At 41.7% G+C, this 18,542-nt stretch overlaps 3 protein-coding genes and 1 long non-coding RNA gene across 10 annotated transcripts in view; 3 read left to right on the forward strand and 1 right to left on the reverse strand.

The window, feature by feature from the left end:
• Window positions 1–2,109, forward strand: part of LOC123972869 (receptor-type tyrosine-protein phosphatase F) — a 166,445-nt gene extending 164,336 nt beyond the window's left edge. For all 6 annotated transcript variants that reach the window (XM_046052594.1, XM_046052595.1, XM_046052593.1 and 3 more), the window contains one exon: window positions 176–2,109. In XM_046052594.1, the coding sequence (XP_045908550.1) occupies window positions 176–244 (69 nt within the window). In that variant the 3' untranslated portion in view covers window positions 245–2,109. The remainder of the gene's footprint in view (window positions 1–175) is intronic.
• Window positions 1–4,069, reverse strand: part of LOC123972874 — a 31,636-nt gene extending 27,567 nt beyond the window's left edge. The window contains exon 1 of the long non-coding RNA XR_006825491.1: window positions 3,706–4,069. This is a non-coding gene — a long non-coding RNA (uncharacterized LOC123972874). The remainder of the gene's footprint in view (window positions 1–3,705) is intronic.
• Window positions 3,952–5,566, forward strand: LOC123972872 (la-related protein 6-like). Its single transcript, XM_046052599.1, has 3 exons — window positions 3,952–4,105; window positions 4,183–4,369; window positions 4,487–5,566. Exons 1-3 carry the CDS (start codon window positions 4,089–4,091, stop codon window positions 5,441–5,443), a joined length of 1,161 nt encoding a protein of 386 aa, XP_045908555.1. The 5' UTR covers window positions 3,952–4,088; the 3' UTR covers window positions 5,444–5,566.
• Window positions 5,496–16,554, forward strand: LOC123972873 (neurturin-like). 2 transcript variants are annotated; one of them, XM_046052600.1, is made up of 5 exons: window positions 5,496–5,528; window positions 8,099–8,145; window positions 8,289–8,693; window positions 14,463–14,781; window positions 15,368–16,554. In XM_046052600.1, exons 4-5 carry the CDS (start codon window positions 14,490–14,492, stop codon window positions 15,802–15,804), a joined length of 729 nt encoding a protein of 242 aa, XP_045908556.1. In that variant the 5' UTR covers window positions 5,496–5,528; window positions 8,099–8,145; window positions 8,289–8,693; window positions 14,463–14,489; the 3' UTR covers window positions 15,805–16,554. The 2 variants fall into 2 exon arrangements, with proteins under 2 accessions (XP_045908556.1, XP_045908557.1); XM_046052601.1 differs by lacking the exons at window positions 5,496–5,528; window positions 8,099–8,145; window positions 8,289–8,693 and adding an exon at window positions 10,826–10,919.
• Window positions 16,555–18,542: the final 1,988 nt, after the last annotated feature.

Consider the following 18,542-nt stretch of genomic DNA (forward strand, 5'->3'; position numbering starts at 1 on the left):
TTTTTTTTTCCCCCCCCCCCCCCCCCCCCGGTGTAAAAACAGAACCCTCAGGATGAGCAAAAGAGGAGGGATCCTTCTTCCAGGACAGACAGATATAATAGAAATGATATGTAAGATATGTGATATTCCAGACATGCATGCAGCCTTTCTAATCGAAGCTTCTTCTTCTCCCCAGGACCAGTACCAGTTGTGCTACAGGGCAGCGCTGGAGTACCTGGGGAGCTTTGACCACTATGCAACATAACCACTTCCACCGAGCAACTTCCCTGGTCAAACCTCTCAGGAGTGTGCCAAGTGTCCCATCTCAGCCGCCATCCACTCACTTGACCCCCTAAAACCCAACCCCCTCGCAGCTACCGGCGGGGTGGAGAAGGGGATGCGCTTGCAGACCCGGAAACGGGTTCAACCAATCACAGAGAACCACGCTGACTTAACCAACTACATGAGATTTTGCTTTAAAAATAATAACAGAAACATTACAATGACTATGACAAATATGACAACTCTTGTACAGATGCGACAGCGCAGACCGGCAGCTCGCCTCTCTGCTCTGTCGAAGCCAAACCTCCCTGATTCTCAAAGGCTACTGGTAGCACTAAGAGAGCATTCTCTCTGTTTTATGTTAATTTTATTGTCAATATTATGATTCATCATTTCATGTTATTGTTTAGTATATTTGTGTTTTTATTAGTCGTTTTAACATCAGACACTTCCTCTGTCTTAAACTGCCCAGCCTGGGGCTTGCATTATTTTCATAATTGGTACTTTTTGGGTTTTATTTTTATTTTAGGGTACTTTAGCACAAGGGACATGTATTTTAACACGTTCCTAGGTACTAATACAAGAGGACCACTGTTCTCTGAGCTGCTGTCAGATTTCTTTTATCATATGACATTATTGTTTTATTCTTATTATGTGTCATAAACATTGTTTTTGGTCTTACTCAGTTCAGTAACTCAAACTATTGCCTTTTCACTTGCCGTTTGTGATAAAAAAAAGTTAACTTTGAGAAAATTGATTTCAGAGCACACACCTGTTAAAGTTTGTCCTTCTGTAAATGTGGTAGCTAGTTATAAAACAAAAAGCGCATTAGCTAACAAGAGACTAAATCAGAGGTGTACAGAAATGGAAAGCACATGATTTCTACGTTTTTTGTTTTGTTTTTCATCAGAAGCCTATGGCATTGAGGCCTTCATACTCCACAGGGGAGAACATACCTGAGGAAAACAGACTTTTATACCCAAAGGGTAGCTGACAGAAAATAAACTCCCTGATCTCTGAATATAGTTGCTCTTCAAGTCCCTCCCATCTCCTCGCTGCCCATTAGCCTGGTCGGTTTGCTGGAACTGAACCACATAGACCGAAAGGAGCGGAAGTGGCTGAGGAGTAGAGCCATGAACGCTGGAACCTGTACAGAATCAACCATTCCTACCAGAGGGAGAGACTCAGCCCTTTGGACTGAAACCTGATATTATTTTATACAGAAAAAGAACTATAAATATATATATATATATATATATATATATAATTATGATTGATTATATATATGTACAATTACACATAGATATATACACAGCTTCTAAGGTATATTGTTAAAAAGGATTAATTCTGCTGTTCTACCAACCCAAGAGACTGCAGAGAGCCTGCTGTCCTAGAGTGTGTATTAATGGAAACACCGTTGTATCTACTGTACTACCATAGTAACTTTGACAGCTGGTTGTCCGTCTGAATGAGGAAACAGCACAACCCCCACCCCACCCCACCCATCAACATGGACAACTCCTCACTCGGCGCGGGCCATTGCGCCACTCAAGCACACATTTTCTCCCACACGAGCCGCAGGAAGGGGGTGGGGCATCTGATCCGAGAGGCCTAAACATTGTGGTGGAGGCGGCTGTGGGAGGGAGGGGGGACTTGAAAACGCTGGCGAAAAACTAAAATGTTAATTTTTACCTTGTGAATGCTTAGTGCTGTAGGGGTTCGATCTGTTGTACACACAGTCTGTTTTCTATTTGTTGATAAAGAACTGGAATTTAAAAAGAAACTGTTGATGAAAAAGAAAAAACATTGATGTTAATAAAGTTAAATAATTGGGTTTTTGTACAAATCCTGGCTTGTGACGCTTCGTTTCTTGATCCTGTTGTTTGCAAAGTTAGATTAGTGAAATTCTTAACCGATAAAAAGAAATGTTTCCTTTAGTGTGACCGCTACAGTTTTAGTTCATTATCAAAGCATTGCTAAGATCTTCTTGTTCCAACGATGCAACTTAATGTTCAGATGTTCGAAAGTGTGTGTGTGTTTGCATGTTGTTCTGAAAAATAAGTTATTAAGTAATTTTCTAAATCAGCAGCTGACAACTCAAGGTGCACTTACAAGCTTTTTCCAGGGCTTTCTACCACTTCCCACAATCTTCAACAACAGTTTGCTCAGTTCTCATGAAGTTGGCTTAGTTATCATAGCTAATTATTTAATGACGGTCATTTCACCAATTTTCTATTTGTCTGAACTCTTCTGACTGGTTTTAAGTGGGCAGGCACACACAGAACTGCAAAGGTTTTAGGCAGGCATGGGGAAAAAGCTGTAAAGAACCTAGAAGAATTTATGCTGTTTTGAAAACAAAGGTTGTTCACACCAAATATTGATTTGATTTAGATTTTCCTCTGTTCATTCACCATTACGACACTACTGTCAATCAAACCCCACTCACGCATTCTTGATGAAGCAGATTAGCAGATGTTCTGTCCAAAATCACTTACTTAACACTATATTTAATGTCCACCATTTTATTCGAATAATCTGAATTCTTTGTGTGAAATGTATCCACTGTACAGTGCCCACAAAAATTCTCACAGTGGATTGAAAAAGGTATATCCATGGCATGTACACTACTTCATTCATCTCATTTTGTGGATGCAAAGATTACAGTCAGTGATGACACAAAATGATGATTCACAAGGTTCTGAAAGCTCAGTTCACTGCTCACTATAGAGTAAATTACTCTGTGTATTATATAGTGATTAAGTGAATGAGGGCGAGTTTAAGGCCAGATGCAACTGTCAGTCAAATCAGATCAAACCGCACCCACACAGTTCTGATGAACTATTTGTTTGGTTTTTGAGTCTTAAACTCTTATCATATTATAACTAAAGGTTTTAACTCATTTTAACATTGTTGCTTATTTAGTCGTAGATATTTAATTAGGTTTTTTTGCTTTAAATGTAGTTTTTTCACTCCATCAGCAACTGTGCTCTTTCTAAATGTGTGTATGTACAGTATATATCCATATGGGCCCATAGCTTGGTTTATCATTTCCAGTTCCCTCAGGAACTTTCTAAGTCACCAGCAGCCCACACAGCACATTGTTAAATCATTGCCTGTTGATGTCACATAACAGCAACAGGGGGAAAAACTCTCTTTAGAAAAGCCCGCAAAGGTTTGGGTTTGTATATTTGTCCTATGTGTAATTAACATAGAGGGGATGTTGGGTAAAATGCAGGAAAGGGGTGGGGTGGGGATGCAGGGTAGCAGTAGCACTAACATGCTAAAGAGGATGACTCATTTCGAGCGAGGCAAAAGCTCAAACAGGATATAAAGCTGGATTTAAAGCATAATTACTGTTGCTGTTTTATACTTTACTGCTGCTGAAAAATGTGTATTTGGGAGTTCAACAGTATGATAATTATTTTGATTTCATTGTGCACTTACCTCTGAACCACGTTGCAGGAATTCACACCTTTAATGATGTTGCTCTTTTTGCTGATACATTGCAGAGTGGGCCTTACTTTTAGCAGCGATAGCATTCTGTTTATGACAGCTAATGGTTTGTTCACATGCCAGTTGTTGCTTTTTTAAAAAAATATGTATTGAGGAGTAACTTTGTTCTGAGAGCATGTTATTATTATTGGTAGAGGGGGTGTTGTGTAATGTGGAATTCTGCTTGTAGCATTTTACAAAATTTTGTTTTGGATCCCACAAAACCAACTGACATCACTGTGTCCGGGTGCATTGTTTCCTCGTTCAGTAGTCTATCTAGCCTGCTGCTTTTCCTTAATACCTGTCTTTACTTATCACTATCCTCAGGAGATACCATGAGTAATCCGATTGGGTAAGGAAATTAGAAAACATATGGTTGACTAATCTGCATTGCAGTATATCATGATGCTGAGTCATGTGTTGTTGTAGAGATGATGCACAATATGTCCAAGATGAAGAAGGCCGGATAGGTGAGTTGCTCTGCTTGAGGATTAAAGACCAGTTGGAGGATTTGTTCTCAAACAGCCACTTGGCAGAGGACGGCTTCCTGCTAAAACATGTGCAGAAGAACAAGCAGGGCTACGTCAGTCTCAAGCTCCTCACTTGTTTGAAAAAGGTAGTGGGGGGGCAGCAAGATTTTGTGTGCTTTCTGTGGTGTTTACATTCCACCAGTTTGAATAAAAACAATCCAGTAAAATGCAAAGAAAGCTAATGTTGCCACTATTTGTCACAGATAAAGGTCCTGACCACAGACTGGCACATGACTCGGATAGGAGCAGAGAGTTCAGAACTTCTGGAATTGAATGATGAATGCAACAAAGTGAGGCGGATAGAGCCGCTTCCCAAATGGCTTCTGTGTTCCCCCACCAGCAAGTTCCTCCTTGCCTCAAACATTTTTTTGGAAAAAAACGGAGACCTGGAGCCCCCTTTGCTCTCAGAGAGGATCCTCCGAAAGTTCAGCGCTCACGGCAGCATTGCTTCACTGTGGATCCTGCCCCCTGGCAAAGAGCTTCCCAAGGAGCTACAGTGCTATGCCAAGCGTCACAAAGAGCTTGGCCAACATTTGTGTGCAGTGGTGAAGTTTGACCACTTGGAGGCGGTTCGTAAAGCCTATAATGTCCTGAAAGCAGAGCAGGAGAAGTCTAACGGCGAGGGCATGTGTGTGGTACCTTTGGGCTTTCAGTCAATGCACCACGTCACCAAGGACGAACCATCAGAGGAGAACGAGGACACACCTGAGGACACACCTTCTCAGGAAAATTCACTTCACACCTCAGCAGATTCAGTCCAGGAGGAACCCTCTTTGCCAGTGAAAGTTTCTGACAAGATTCCTGATGCATCTCAGCCCCAAGAGTCCCTGCGCAACTCCATGCAAAAAACCTATGAGCAGATCTCCACCTGCTCTTATGGTCATTCCTTCTCTGGTTTGAATCAGAGGAATCAGAGGTACGGTAAGATGAGCTGGTGCTCTGGAGACTATGATAAAGATAAATTTCAGAGCCCCTGGGTGCTGAGGCGCAAATTTGCAGCCAGTGCAAAAAAACCCAAGGTGCCGGGGCACCTGAACATGTCCTGCTTGATGCAAAGCGTGCTTCGTCAGCCCTTCAGCTCTGACGGCACCAGGGGCTTTCAGGGCAGAGCTGCAGAAGCTGCTGCAGCAGGAAGAAATCAAACTCTCCCTTGGATGTAGTATTACTGCCTGTGCTCAGTAACAGTGGCAGATTTGTTGAGCAACAACACACTGAAAACATTTAAAGGCTGATGAAGCAAATAAAGTAATTTGTTTTTGTATTGAACAACAAAAACTATTCAAGTTTTGCTATCTCTATTGTTGAGTGTTTGTTCTGGGTTACATGTAGTTGTGAACCACTGACAGATGGGGGCAGCATTTAACTGTGTTCATAGCTGTTATTTTAAACACTGGCTTCCTCCTACTTGTCAAGCTGTAGTTGCGTAGGAAGTAAATACACTGCAATGTATGTAAATAGACTACAACACATATTAGCTGGAGGAACAAATTGTTACACAAACTGAGGTATTTAAGTGCTGAAGTAGCTGTCTCAAAATCCACACGTCCTTTTTCAAAACCAGTGGTCTCCCTGGGGCCTCAGCTCATCTGGTCACAACTGCAAATTGCAGTGTATATTTGTTCTTGGGTCAGGATGGATTTACCTTGTTACAACTTTCTCTGAGAAAAAGGTGTTGTCTTTCAACATGAAATTCTCAGAAAAAAAGGCCCTCATTGTCCCACTGCATCTTTTTCACAAATGCCCTGTTTAGATTTTGGTTCTCTAAAAAGTAGTTTTCCACTCACTTAGATGACATTTGGCTGAAAGCTACTTGTCCAATCATCAAACCACATCTTGTGCAAGACGAGCGTAGTAGCAACATTTGTGCTTTATTTCCAGCCTTTCTAATGACACCTCGACTGGAATGGTGTGTTTATAGTGTTACTGATTGAGGGCTTCCTTAAAATCTTGCCCAAAACTAAACAAAATGTGTTTCTTCACTCATCCACACCCAATGGAAAAGATTCAATCCGATGTGTATAGGATTCTATCATTTTCAAATTGGAAACATACTTTGTTATTTTTTTTTCTCTTGTATATGCTGAATGTCAGACTGTCTTCATGACTAATGTAACCTTAGCCTCTGAGTGAGACATTGCATTGTATATGGATCAAGTGTTTCACTCTTATTGTCTCTGACTTGATTTAGCAATTAGCAGCTGTTGGGCTTTTATTGCAGTGAAGGCTGGTCTGTGAAAACTTTACACATCTGTGAACAATATGTATAGAGTAGAAATGTTCCTGCTCAATGTCAGGAAATGTTTCTGTGCTGATAGTTCCTTTTCAAGGGTAGAAAAGCACGATATCTCCTGCTAACTTGCAGTCATTATGTATTTACATAGGCTCCTCTGGCCAATAATTGAGGTGTATGTCAAACATTTTAGTTGCTATAATCTCGTGTTTTCTTGGCTTTTTTGGTTAGGGGATCTGGATAATTTTGCACCTGTTGACCGCCACCAAAATATCCTCAGTGTGAGAAAGAGCACGAGTCTTTGTCTCTGATTTGTGGCACGGTGTTATCCTTCAGATCAGCGCTGAAGGGTTGAAGCTGAAGTGAAAACAAGAGTTTGTGTTGGCCTCACTTCAAACTTTACATGAAATCTACACTTCAGGTCACCGAGATAACGACCTTAGAATATCCATCAATACACATGTTTGGTATGAGACCAAGCTTGGGTAAAGATTCCTTTGGTTTTGCCCTTTTTTCTCTCAGTCAACACTGAAGGAATTTTAAGTCCTAGGAAGTTAGCACTTGGCCACTCCGTCTCACTGGTGGAACTTTGCAAAGCGTGATTTGTGTATCATTTGGCCAGAGGATATCAAGACTGACTCATGGTGTTAGAATGAGATATTTGTTAGCAAATAATTTGTTTCCTGTTGTTACGCTGACGTCGTCACTCCAGCACAGAGATTGCTGCTTTATTTCAACATCTAAGGCAGCAGACAATTCTGAAACCATCAATTCTGTTTAGATCAACATTGTACCTGTAGATTTATTTGACAGGTTTATGCTCCCAAACAGCACCTGTAAGTCTGTGTATCTCCCCCATCTTTGCCTCCCTTTTGTGCCTCGCTTCACTCGTCAACAAACTAGTTGGCCTTTGTTTATACATGACTGACCCCACACACCTGACGCATTTCCTCCATGGATGGGGTATTTATTTAGATTGCAGTCTGGAGTGCCTGATACCTTCCAAAAGCACAACCATCTGCTCCTCATTTGCCGTTCTAGGCTCGAGGGCTAAAATACTGGTTTGTATTGGAGGAGACATGAACGTGAGATTCTCAACAACAACACAGGTGGTTTTATCTCAAGCCAACTGTAGATTGAATCATCATGAAATACCTCTGCTGTGATAATTCCATTTAACTGGGGTTAGTGTTGTCTTAGCACCATTTAAACCAATTGTGAACTTTCTTAATTCCCTCTAAAAGATTGGAAGATACTTGCTTCAGCAGACCCTTCTGACTGCACTGATCTGCCCAATTGAGGATATTACCAATTGCCCACTTAAGATGGCAGATTCTCTTGCGGCAGAAGGTAAATGTAAGCCCTTGCTCAGGCCAAAGCATCCTTTAGTGCTCCTGGAGCTAGAGCCAGGGAGATTATCATGTCAGGAGTAATCCGACTCGGCCCACAAGCACAACTATGGAGGAGGAGGAGCAACAGTTGTGGGGGGGGGGGCACGCAGGCAGAGGCATCAGAGAAGCTCTCTGCTCCGCTTACGGTAACCACGCTCTCCCTCCTCACCCTAACTCATCTTCTCAACCCGCAGAGTTCCCTTCCTTGGAACTGAAGAGAAGTCCTGCTTGTGGAAAAGGGGTAAGGAGATGCAGTCTTTCCAACAGGGCTGTTGCATGGAGATGAACTGATCTGAAGTGGAAGCTGTTTCACAACAGATGTGATTAAAGTTAAGGCATCTGTTTATGACACTTTACCTCTGCTTTGCTCTGTGTCCCATTCAGGTTTATGCAAAAAGGGGAACCAGAGGTGGGAAAAGCATGATGACAGAAGTTTTCTGAAGTGAACCAGATGCCATGGGGCTTTTCTAAACACTCTTTTTAAATGGACCAACCTGACTGCCATGAAGCACGCACTTACATACAGAGGAATGTTGATCTTGATCTTTACAACATAAACAAGTTCTATGGAAGTGCCAATATGATAAAAGAATAATACAGCCTGGACCTAAATCAAGTCAGGACACCTCCCCTACTTGTAGGCACAGGGAGTTGTGATGATTTTCAGGGGAACAAGCAGGATTCCTGCCCTCGCTGTGATGATGATGGACTTAACCCAGCCACCACTCGCCTGTGGAGGTCAGCTGAAGACGACGCCACGCAGCTAAGTCTGGATTAGCCGGCCGAACGGTAAGGACACTGCATCTTCTTTTGTGAGTTTAAGCCCGCAGCTTACGTGGAAGGTGTTAGGTGCCGCTGACAGGGATGCCTCACCAAATGCTTGAGTGGCAGAAAACGCATGTTGGCTTATCTGTATCAACAAGCGGCCTTTGATGAAACCGCATGTCAATGGTGCAGAGCAGCCTGTCACGAAATGTTTGCAGAATGGTTACAATTGATTACAAAGGTCTTGCCACCATATTGGAAAAGTAACAAGAAAAATTAAAAATTATTTTTTTTGCAGAATTTAAATAACCTCCCACCATGCAGACAAATTAATTTTGTCAGGGAGGAACATTTTCTTTTCCTGTCACTTTTCCAACATGGTGGTTTGCCTCATTATAATGCGTGGTTGCTCTACAAATACTCTGGCTTTGCTTTTCCCAAAGGTTATTTAAGAAAATAGTGATTTCAGATGTTTATTTTTCTCTGGGTTCATCATTTTAGAGATTGACATATTTTGTGGAGCTGCACCTTTAATAGTTTAAGTAATTAAGAAGAGCTGGATATAACTGTTGAACTTGAGCAAACTTGATGGCACTCACTTTGGGCATTTTACTGAAGTGATGATCCCTTCTTACTAAGCCCATATCATATGTAGAGATTATACTGTATCAAGCAGAGCCCCAAGAGTCCGGATAGAGATTAAGCCTGAAGTCAATTGAGCCGTTCAACTTTCATAACCTGCCGAAGCTGTTCATAACTGGAGGTAACTGAAGGGGAAGCTGAACTGATGCACCATTCCTCATTGTCTTACAAATATTTTTTGCCAGATTCTAGCAAAAATAGACATTGGGCATGCAAATGATCAATATGTTAGTCGTTTGAAGATAGCCTATTCTTATGAAAATGTAAAATGTCATCATATTTCAGATGTTTGTGCTTGCTTGTGCTTGCTCGCGTGGGTCATATTTGAAAGTGGTATTCAGTGGGTGCCAGATGGCCGTCAGTCTTTTGTAACAGCAACATCAACGTGTTTAACATGGGTTTAGAGGCGATGCTGTTGTGTTAAAAGAGGATCTGGCATAGACAGATTAGCAGCCAGAATAGCAGCGCACAGACACTTCTTTAGAAAGTAGCTGAGACAACATCAATCTTGCTCTGAGGTCACGCAAAAATGATGAGGGAAAGTGACGATTTCCTGTTGCTTGTAACCTCTTTGTATGTTAGAAAGGCTATTTAAATGCATGTCAAAACAATACCTTGACTCAACTCTTCCCATAATAGCAAAGGGCAGACAGGGACGAATGTCAAATGTGCATCTAAGGGTGTCTTCCCCTCACACCTCATTAACGCCACCCTTACAGCAACAGGTTGGAGTTGTGAGATTTTGTGTTAGGCTGTTAGGTCACTGGATTAATCTGTATAAATCCGTGGGATGTGATAGTAAGGCTTCCAAAATGAAGTTGAATCTTTTTAACCACTCACCTACATCCAGTAGATTAAAAGGATGCAGGAATCATGGTTGGTATTTATAGAATGTGTGTAAAAATTAACACTATTTTTCTGGCATTCCCTTCAGATGTTTTCCCTTTTTTTTCTCCTCAATAACGAACGGCAGCTTTCTCACTAACAAGGAACAGGCTTGTTTTAATTATCCTATGGTTACTGAGTGACAGAGCGTGAGCCAACAGACGCTGTTGCCCAGCGAAATTACAGCGCAGTCTAACCTAAGCCTTTTTCAGTTGCATTAGAACCAAGGCTGGATTTAGAACAGCCAATCCTGGCTCAGAACATCCACTTTATTTTACAGCCTTTTGGCCCACCCTGGTGCCAACACAACAGATCTTACTAACTGAGCTTGTCACTTTTCTTCTTTATTATTCTGACTGAAAGCAGGACAGGTTTTTAGAAGACGAAGAAGAAGCGCCTGATGGTGCTCTATCAGTGGGCCCTTCATGCTGGCCTAACCCCTGAGTTAGAGGTGTCTGATGGATTAACACAGACGCACACAGACATACAGCAAGGCCCAGGCTCCGCCACCAACACTGCAGCCAGGTGTTAACCCACGTGACTGCAGATAAAGCCGGCAGGCATTAGTGCTAATCCCGCCCTGATCTTTGGAATATGTCCCTATTACCTCCCCAAGCACTCTCTAGCTGTCCCCAAGCCTCCTGATGCTCACTTAAGAGGGAAAAGACAAGACAATGCCTCTCTAGGACTCCCCAAAGCACGTTGTTTTCTTGCAACAACACAGTAGGTGCCTTTCCCGCTGTTTCTTATACTCCTCTGGTATCTTTTCAATGCAGGTATTTATGGGGTGTGTTCACAGTAGCGCAGAGACAGTCGGTCACATGGGTGGAGCTGAGCTGAAGCACACAGGGTGGTAATAATGTTCTGTAGGCAGAGGCCTCGGGTTGTTCAGTAGCAAATACACAATGGTTAGAGCTGTGGACATTTCTAGATATCAAGAAGCAGCAGTATTATGTAAGATGGATTATCTAGTGTTATGTGATGGTGGGAGTGTGTGTGTGCGCCCTGAAAGTGAAGTGGGTGTCTGGACAACAATGGAAGGTTAGAACTTTGTCTCGATTTCAACACGAGCCATGTGTCATATGATTTGGGGCAAAGTGAAACCACGCAAGTGCTGCACGTGTGTGTTTATGGTACGTGTGAGTCACAGCGAGGGAGAGTGAGTGAGACAGAACAGGCTGTATTTAGGGAACGTATAGGAAAAAATTCTACAGCGTGGTGAGACATAAAAGTTGGTATCTGCTTTTTTCCAGCACAAAGAAGCTCTTCATTCATTCCTTTCTGTGATCTGGCTGTAATCGTGTCACATTGGTCCAGATCCAAGCAAGCTGACAAGAAGGCACCCCCTGTCTGCCGGCTTCATCCAAAAGTGTTAACCACAGACGCCCCTTATCCCCATTTTGACAGATCACTGGTTCATCTTCCATAGGCTCTTGCATTCTCTTGAGTGCCTCCTTCCGGCATGGGAGGGAGGGGAGGACACGAGGGCCATGCTGCTGTAATTACATTACCACCAGCTTAGCAGCGCCACGGCCACTGACCCAATTATTCCTTGAAAACATGAATTTTATTGTGTCATTTGAAATAATGCGATCTTTGAGTCACAACAAGAGCTCAGTTGAGGGTTGAGGATCAGGCTCCAATGTACGAGAATACATAATGTCTCAGGAATGGCTTTGACAAACAGGAATTCTTGGCTAAGCAGTTCACTTTCATGATTTGCCTCAAACATGTTAACGATCCTCTGGGACTGTTTTCACTCTGTTGGTATCTCTTCAGGTGACATCAGGTGTACTATTTCTTTACATACCTCCTATTCACTCCCACTGTCACTAGAAACACAAAATCCTAATGAGGACTTTCACGTGTGCAAACTGTCTCTGATCTCCCTGTGGATAGATGATTTTCTGACTTTGTTTTGGGCCTCATATGTTCGCCGGCCTTATCTCCACACGCAGGAGCGTGCATGGGCACATCAGTACTGATATTTTGTGAGGGTCATGAGGGTCAGACATACTTTGCCTGTGTGGTAGCTGTTTCAGCTGTCTTTGCGACTCATCTGCACTTTTATGTCTCAGTTTGAGAATGGCTTTTCCTTCTGCTGGAGTGTCCTTCGGGGTTCTTCCTCTTGCTCTTCTGTTTGCTGGAAAACAGCAGCATTTGTCCTTTCAGGAAGTGGACTAGTCATTCATGTCTTTCCGTTGCTCTCCTAAGAAAACACTGGTGCCCCTTCCCTCTATCAATATCTGTATATTTATGTCCATGACAGCAGGGGCCAGTGGTAGATATTAAATGTCTGTGTTGATTAATCATCCATGACCATCTGAACAAGCTGCCGAATGCTCCTTGGCACTTTTATTGGCGCCAATCTACTGCAGATGGGACTAATGTGTTTCTGAGTGGAGCAATTATGACAATCAAAGTGTCTTCGGGGACATGAGATCAGTGTTTGATGATCAGGCTTCGTCCAGTGTCAGCGACTGAGACATCGGAGGACTCATCTGTTTTTACAAGCTAATTGTTTTATCAAGATGAGCCACAGAGCATACAGGCCAAAGTCATTGATGTATCACGGCCGTGTGAAGCAGCTAACTCCAAGGCTGAGTAATTGTCCCAAACTGACCTATTAATAGCATAAGAAAACAATGAGCTCATCCTTTGCCATATATCATAACAAACCTTTTTAAATTGAATATTTATCATATTTAGAGCAGGAGCAGAAAGATTTCTGGTGTTAGCAGTTGGTGTTGAACCAACAGAAACAAAATGAGACTTTCCATTGAGGTTTCTATCTATCATGTCTGGCGCTTAAATGTAACTGTGAAAACCGGAGAGAGTCAGACATATAGGCGGGCATCGGGTAACATTCTGCAGCAGCCACACCTCCACATTTGATTTACATGGGCTGTGTCAGATGAGGTTGTTAGCTGAAATGTTTGACTTTCAAATGAATACCGTTCTACCCCTTCATTGTGCAGAGACTGCTTACCATGTCAACCCCATATGGAATTATGAGTGTTGAGTCAAGATTTGACTGACTGGTTATACCTGTTTATGCGCTGTTTATTCCACTGCAACTCATGTGTGCAGCTTCTTTGTATTTTCCCTCTGTGGTGTCCAAAACCCTCAAACACAATGGAGTACTGGCCTAATTTGCCTATAGTTCTTTTTTGTTTCACTCACTCCAAACATTCCACCAGAACGCCAAAATGGTCCTCGCATTTTTTTCATATAATATTTTTCATAAATGTTTGTGTATAATGTGATCTGTAGGAGTAACCCACATGTTGAAAGTGCAATCTTCCAAAAGTTATCCATTTCACATTTTTGTTTCTACACTAAACTTGACAAGGATATGTGACTGATGTGATTTTGTCCCATTGTTAATACTCCAGCAGCCTGTATACATACACTACAGAATCCAGTCTGGCAAAACACTTTGTAAGGCCAGTCTGGATTTGCTGTTAGTCAATGCCGTAGTATACTGTTTCCGGCTCTGGGGAGATGTTTTGCTCACTGGTGACATGATATGAAAAATACAAAGAAGTGAGCTTGTAAAAACTCTTAAATACCTGTGGCATGACAATATGGAAAAAGAAAACATAGGGTAGCTTATAATTCCTCCAAATTGAGTTTTGTGACTTCTGTGGTGCAGTGCCTATTGAAATGGAGGGGTGGTATAAGATAAAGGGATGTACAAACACACATGTTCAATGAGGCCTCTGCCTATAGCACTGCAAATAGGTGTGGTTAGAAAAGAAAGGAAGGAATGGATTAAAGAGGGGACTCTTTAAAAGGATGTTTTGAGAAGCTTTTTCTTCAGAAATGAAGAGATGGCGCTTTTATTCTCATCCACATCAGGTATTTTTGAATATTATACACAAACTTCTAAGAGGTTTCAATGTGCAAGTGGTTGCAGAACTCCTTAAACCTGCTTTCAGTTCAAATAATAAATTGCAGTTATGTTTTTTCCTCTTCAGGCAGCAGCGATTAAACATACACTGCATTCTGTGTCAGCAAGTGATGTCAAGTTCGCGGATCATGAACCCAGTTAGAGTGAAAACGAGCTGACAGCAGAATCAGAAAAAAAGTAAACTGGTGGTGCAATAAAAGCCCTGCAGAGAGAAGTGGATTTAGGGGGAAGGTCAAAGAAATGTGACGGCACCAAAGATCATTTTTGCATTGTTCTCTGTGATTTAATGTTAAAAAATGCCTTACTAGGTTTGGAACACGTCTGACGTTTGTCCGCTTTGCCTCTCTCAACAGAGTTTCAATGCTCCCTCACGTTCTAAGATGAAGTTATGGAAAGGTGCTACTTTTGCCTTCATGCTCTGTGGTGCAGCTCTGTCCATCCTCCTCGTTAAAAACATGGCCACTATCGGACAGTTCAAACAGAAAACAAAACATCTGTGCATTTCGTCGTCTTCATCAAGACCGTCTTCATCATTAGGATCAACATCAAAGACCTCACCGCCATCAGCATCAGCATCAGCATCAGCAGACCCAACACTGTTGTCCCGGCAGATGGATGGTGTTCATCGGAGAACCCGCTCAGCAGACGAGATGAACTCTCTCCTCTCGGAGTGTAAGATAAACTGTTATTGTCTTCCTTCTGAGATAAGGTGACATGGGAAACCTGACTCTGACACTGTTGTTTATAGAGAATAACCTGCAGTCAATTTGCACCTCATAGTTCACTGGCTCTCCCTAGAACCTGTATAACCCCCAGGAGAGGACGATATACCCACTTTCCTTTGGCTCCACACGGCCTCACCGAGAGGCATTTCTCAACTTAAATGGGCTACAAGGGATTCACACTTTCTGTGATACTAATGGTGATAATAATAATAATAATAATAATAATAATAATAATAATAATGATGCATTACATTTATAAAGTGGCTTAACTTTATACTCTAGTTGACAGTATAGGGAGGGGAACTCATCGCAACCATCACCATTGAGAGGCACCCCCCTGTGATAAGATTAGTTTGTAGGATGTCAGAAAAAATAAGCTTTCATTATCCTGCCAGCTACAGCAAGCTATCTCTGTGAGCCATCTGCCCTCTTTACATATCTGATTATTGAGAATTCCATTCAGAAGTACTAGACAACAAACAGATAATCCTTCATCTACCATCCTATAACGCTTGACTTATCTCCTTTGTTAGTTTCCATGATGTTCCAGAGCTTCACGGAGGGCGAGCTTCAGCATGTGGTCGGGACTTTGCTGGACAGGAAGAGAAGGAAGAGCCGGCGGCTGGATGAGAAGCTGGCCCGAAGGACTAAAAGAGCCCGGAGGCCTAAGTCTTGCTCCATGAGGGAGCTGGAGCTGACTGTGAGTGAACTGGGTCTCGGCTTTGAGAGCGACGAGACGGTGAAGCTGCACTACTGCAGCGGCAAATGCACGGCCCACCGGCAAAACTACGACATCGCCACGGAGCACATGATGCGGGTGGTCTTCAAGAAGAAGGAACGCAAGGACAAGGTCAGCTATAGGCCCTGCTGCCGACCGACCGCCTTCGAAAAGGACTTTTCCTTCCTGGACAACAAGAACCGCTACCACACGATACAGAATGTGTCGGCGAAGAACTGTGGGTGCGTATGACCCAGAGACATGGACTTTATCACTTCTTCTTGCTGCTCTCAGCTTCTGTTGCAACAGTTGAACGTGGATGCTATTAAAAGACAAACTGTGGAATACAAACTCAAGGAGATGAGTAGAGGATGGGATTATGTGTATGGCTGCTCCACAGCGGCCTTTTTGTGACATGCAGACTTGACTTTTCTTTTTTGTTTGGAGTCTGTTAATAGAAATTGGAACCGAATCACGTGGAAAGCAAGGGCTGCGTTTGTGTGGATTCCATGTTAGGAGACACAGAAAATGACTGTTCATACCAAAACGTTTTTATTATCTTTTCTATCTGTGTAGTAACACTGTAAACTGTGGTGTAACAACAATGTAGCAACATTATGTTTGTGATATTACATTTGAGTAGCCTAGCTGTAGGGTAGTTTTGGGGTTAGACGCCCCCCTTAAGCTCAATGTCTATTTGCTGACACATTAAATAATATTTTATAGTTTTTTTGTATCTTGGAGATGGCTATGGTATAAAGTGAAATAAATACATACAGTTGATAGATTAATTTGAATTTAATCAAATGTAAGTTTTAGCAGAATGGCATTTTCCCATTAGGATTGGGCCCAAAGACGATGCCATCGTCCATCGCGATGGTTGACAGACATCACAACGTTGAGCAGGCATTGTGATTGGAAAACCCCGCTACTCGCCAGCAAAAAAAATTACAATTTTTTACATTATACCACCATGTGAAAGCAGGGCTTGTTAATGACGCAGCCTATCAAACAGCCGAAACCAACATCTTCACCCTGTTTGTTCAGTGCTGCTTTACCTGGTCTGTGGTCCACGCTTGTAAAATATCCACCGCGACTTGTAACGCTACCAGGTCTTTAGCCGAGTGAAGTCTGTGCGAGTGAACACATGCACATAAAACAACCGCCAACCTCATCCATCCCGATTCAATGTAGACATCCTCCTAAAATTTTGTAGACATCACCCAACTATCTTTGCCAGCTACTAGGGTAAGACGCCCCCACTAAGTTCAACGTCTATTTTCTATTTGTATTTAATCAAATGTAATTTAAGTGGAAAAGGCATTTTCCACTGGGGTAAGATGCCCCATTTATGAGATGAAATCACTTTAATAGGTGCAAATTAGAGATAAAATAAACTACAAGCAGCTGGTTAAAAGCAAGGGGATTACATACCTATGTGTTAGAAATAAACCTTTTCTTGCCTTATGTTATTAGCTTTCCAATAATTTATTTCTCAGACTTTTAAATAGTGAGGTTGCTAGGAACTCCATTAGCAGAAAGTCTGAAGTAAAATACGTGCTTGCCAGCTAGCTAGCTAGCAATGAGAGCATTCGTGAGCTTATAACCTCAGAATTTTACCTCTGACATTCTGATAGTGAAGTTGCTGGTTGGCTAAAGGGTCGATCCAGTGTCTAAATAACATCTAACTTACAAACAATCAAGCATAAAGGAGCAAGGTGTCTTAGGGGGGACATCTTACCCCAAACATACTAATCTAGCATTTTACTACTTTAACAAAAATCTATAAAAATCTTTATCTCTAAACAATTACATATCTTATCTTAAGACTCCCCTTATTGTAAATATACATATATATAAAAATTTAACACAATTGACAAAAAAATTAGATCAACTTATGTCGGAATGGCTTTATCAAATAACTTAAAAAATTGTGATGAAACAGAGGAAATAATTAGTTGAGTGAGACTAGCGGCAGCTAGAAGATATGTTGAGAAAAAAAAATGTGACATTTTGGTTTTTTTTGTTAGAATTACACTGGAGGGGCGTCTTACCCCAGGGGCATCTTACCCCATGTTACCCTACATTGCATAGATGAGCTATGGTGGAGTAGATTATTGCTGTTGCGGCACTTCTTATCCATGGGCGTTAACTTTAATAAAGTAGTTTACATGATTATAATGGTGACAGTAAATCACCTTTCAGGCAAAAAAGTGCTCAAAAATCCATTGCAAAGCCATAAATAAAACAAAAATAAAAATACATGTAATGCACTGATGTTTACTAAGTTCTGCACCGGACAGTTTGAACCATTGACCTAAAATGATGTCTAGTATTCAGCTGTCTCCAGAAAGTATATAGACTTAAAGGTGTGTTAAGTTGTCGTTATCACAGGTCATGTGACATTGTAACCTGTTTCTCTTTGCTTGTGTGCATTACTGTTACTGATTGCAGTGTTATTACACAGGTTAAAGAACATGTGTTATTGATTGAAATTGTACAATGGAAGAAAATCCCTTTCTATAGCTCCAGGTTTGACACCCAATTATTTAATTATTGTCGTGTTTCACACAAGTACGCTCTGGTTTTAGTAATAGAACAACATGAAAATGTATCTCATACACACAGAGAAATTATCATTTTTAAGTCTTTTTTTATGCTTTCCCCAATATTGTAATGACCCATAATCGTCTGGAATGATTTTCCTCAAGGAATTGCCAAAACAGACCAATTCAACACACTTGATGAATTCACAAACTTAGACTCATAAACATCTCTCGTCTGTACACGTCTCAAGTTCCAGGTGATATAACCTCTTTAATATCGTCTCTGGATGTCATTTGTGAACGTTTACACTTAGAGGTTTCAGCTAAACTGAAGTGTGAAAGAGTAAAATGCTTTTAGTGATTAGGTACGTTTTCTTCTCACTGACAGAAAACTAACTATGAAGTAGGAATCTGAAAATGTGTTTGCACCCATCCATAAAACCC

This window comes from Micropterus dolomieu, linkage group LG06 (assembly GCF_021292245.1).
Source record: "Micropterus dolomieu isolate WLL.071019.BEF.003 ecotype Adirondacks linkage group LG06, ASM2129224v1, whole genome shotgun sequence".
NCBI lineage: Eukaryota > Metazoa > Chordata > Actinopteri > Centrarchiformes > Centrarchidae > Micropterus > Micropterus dolomieu.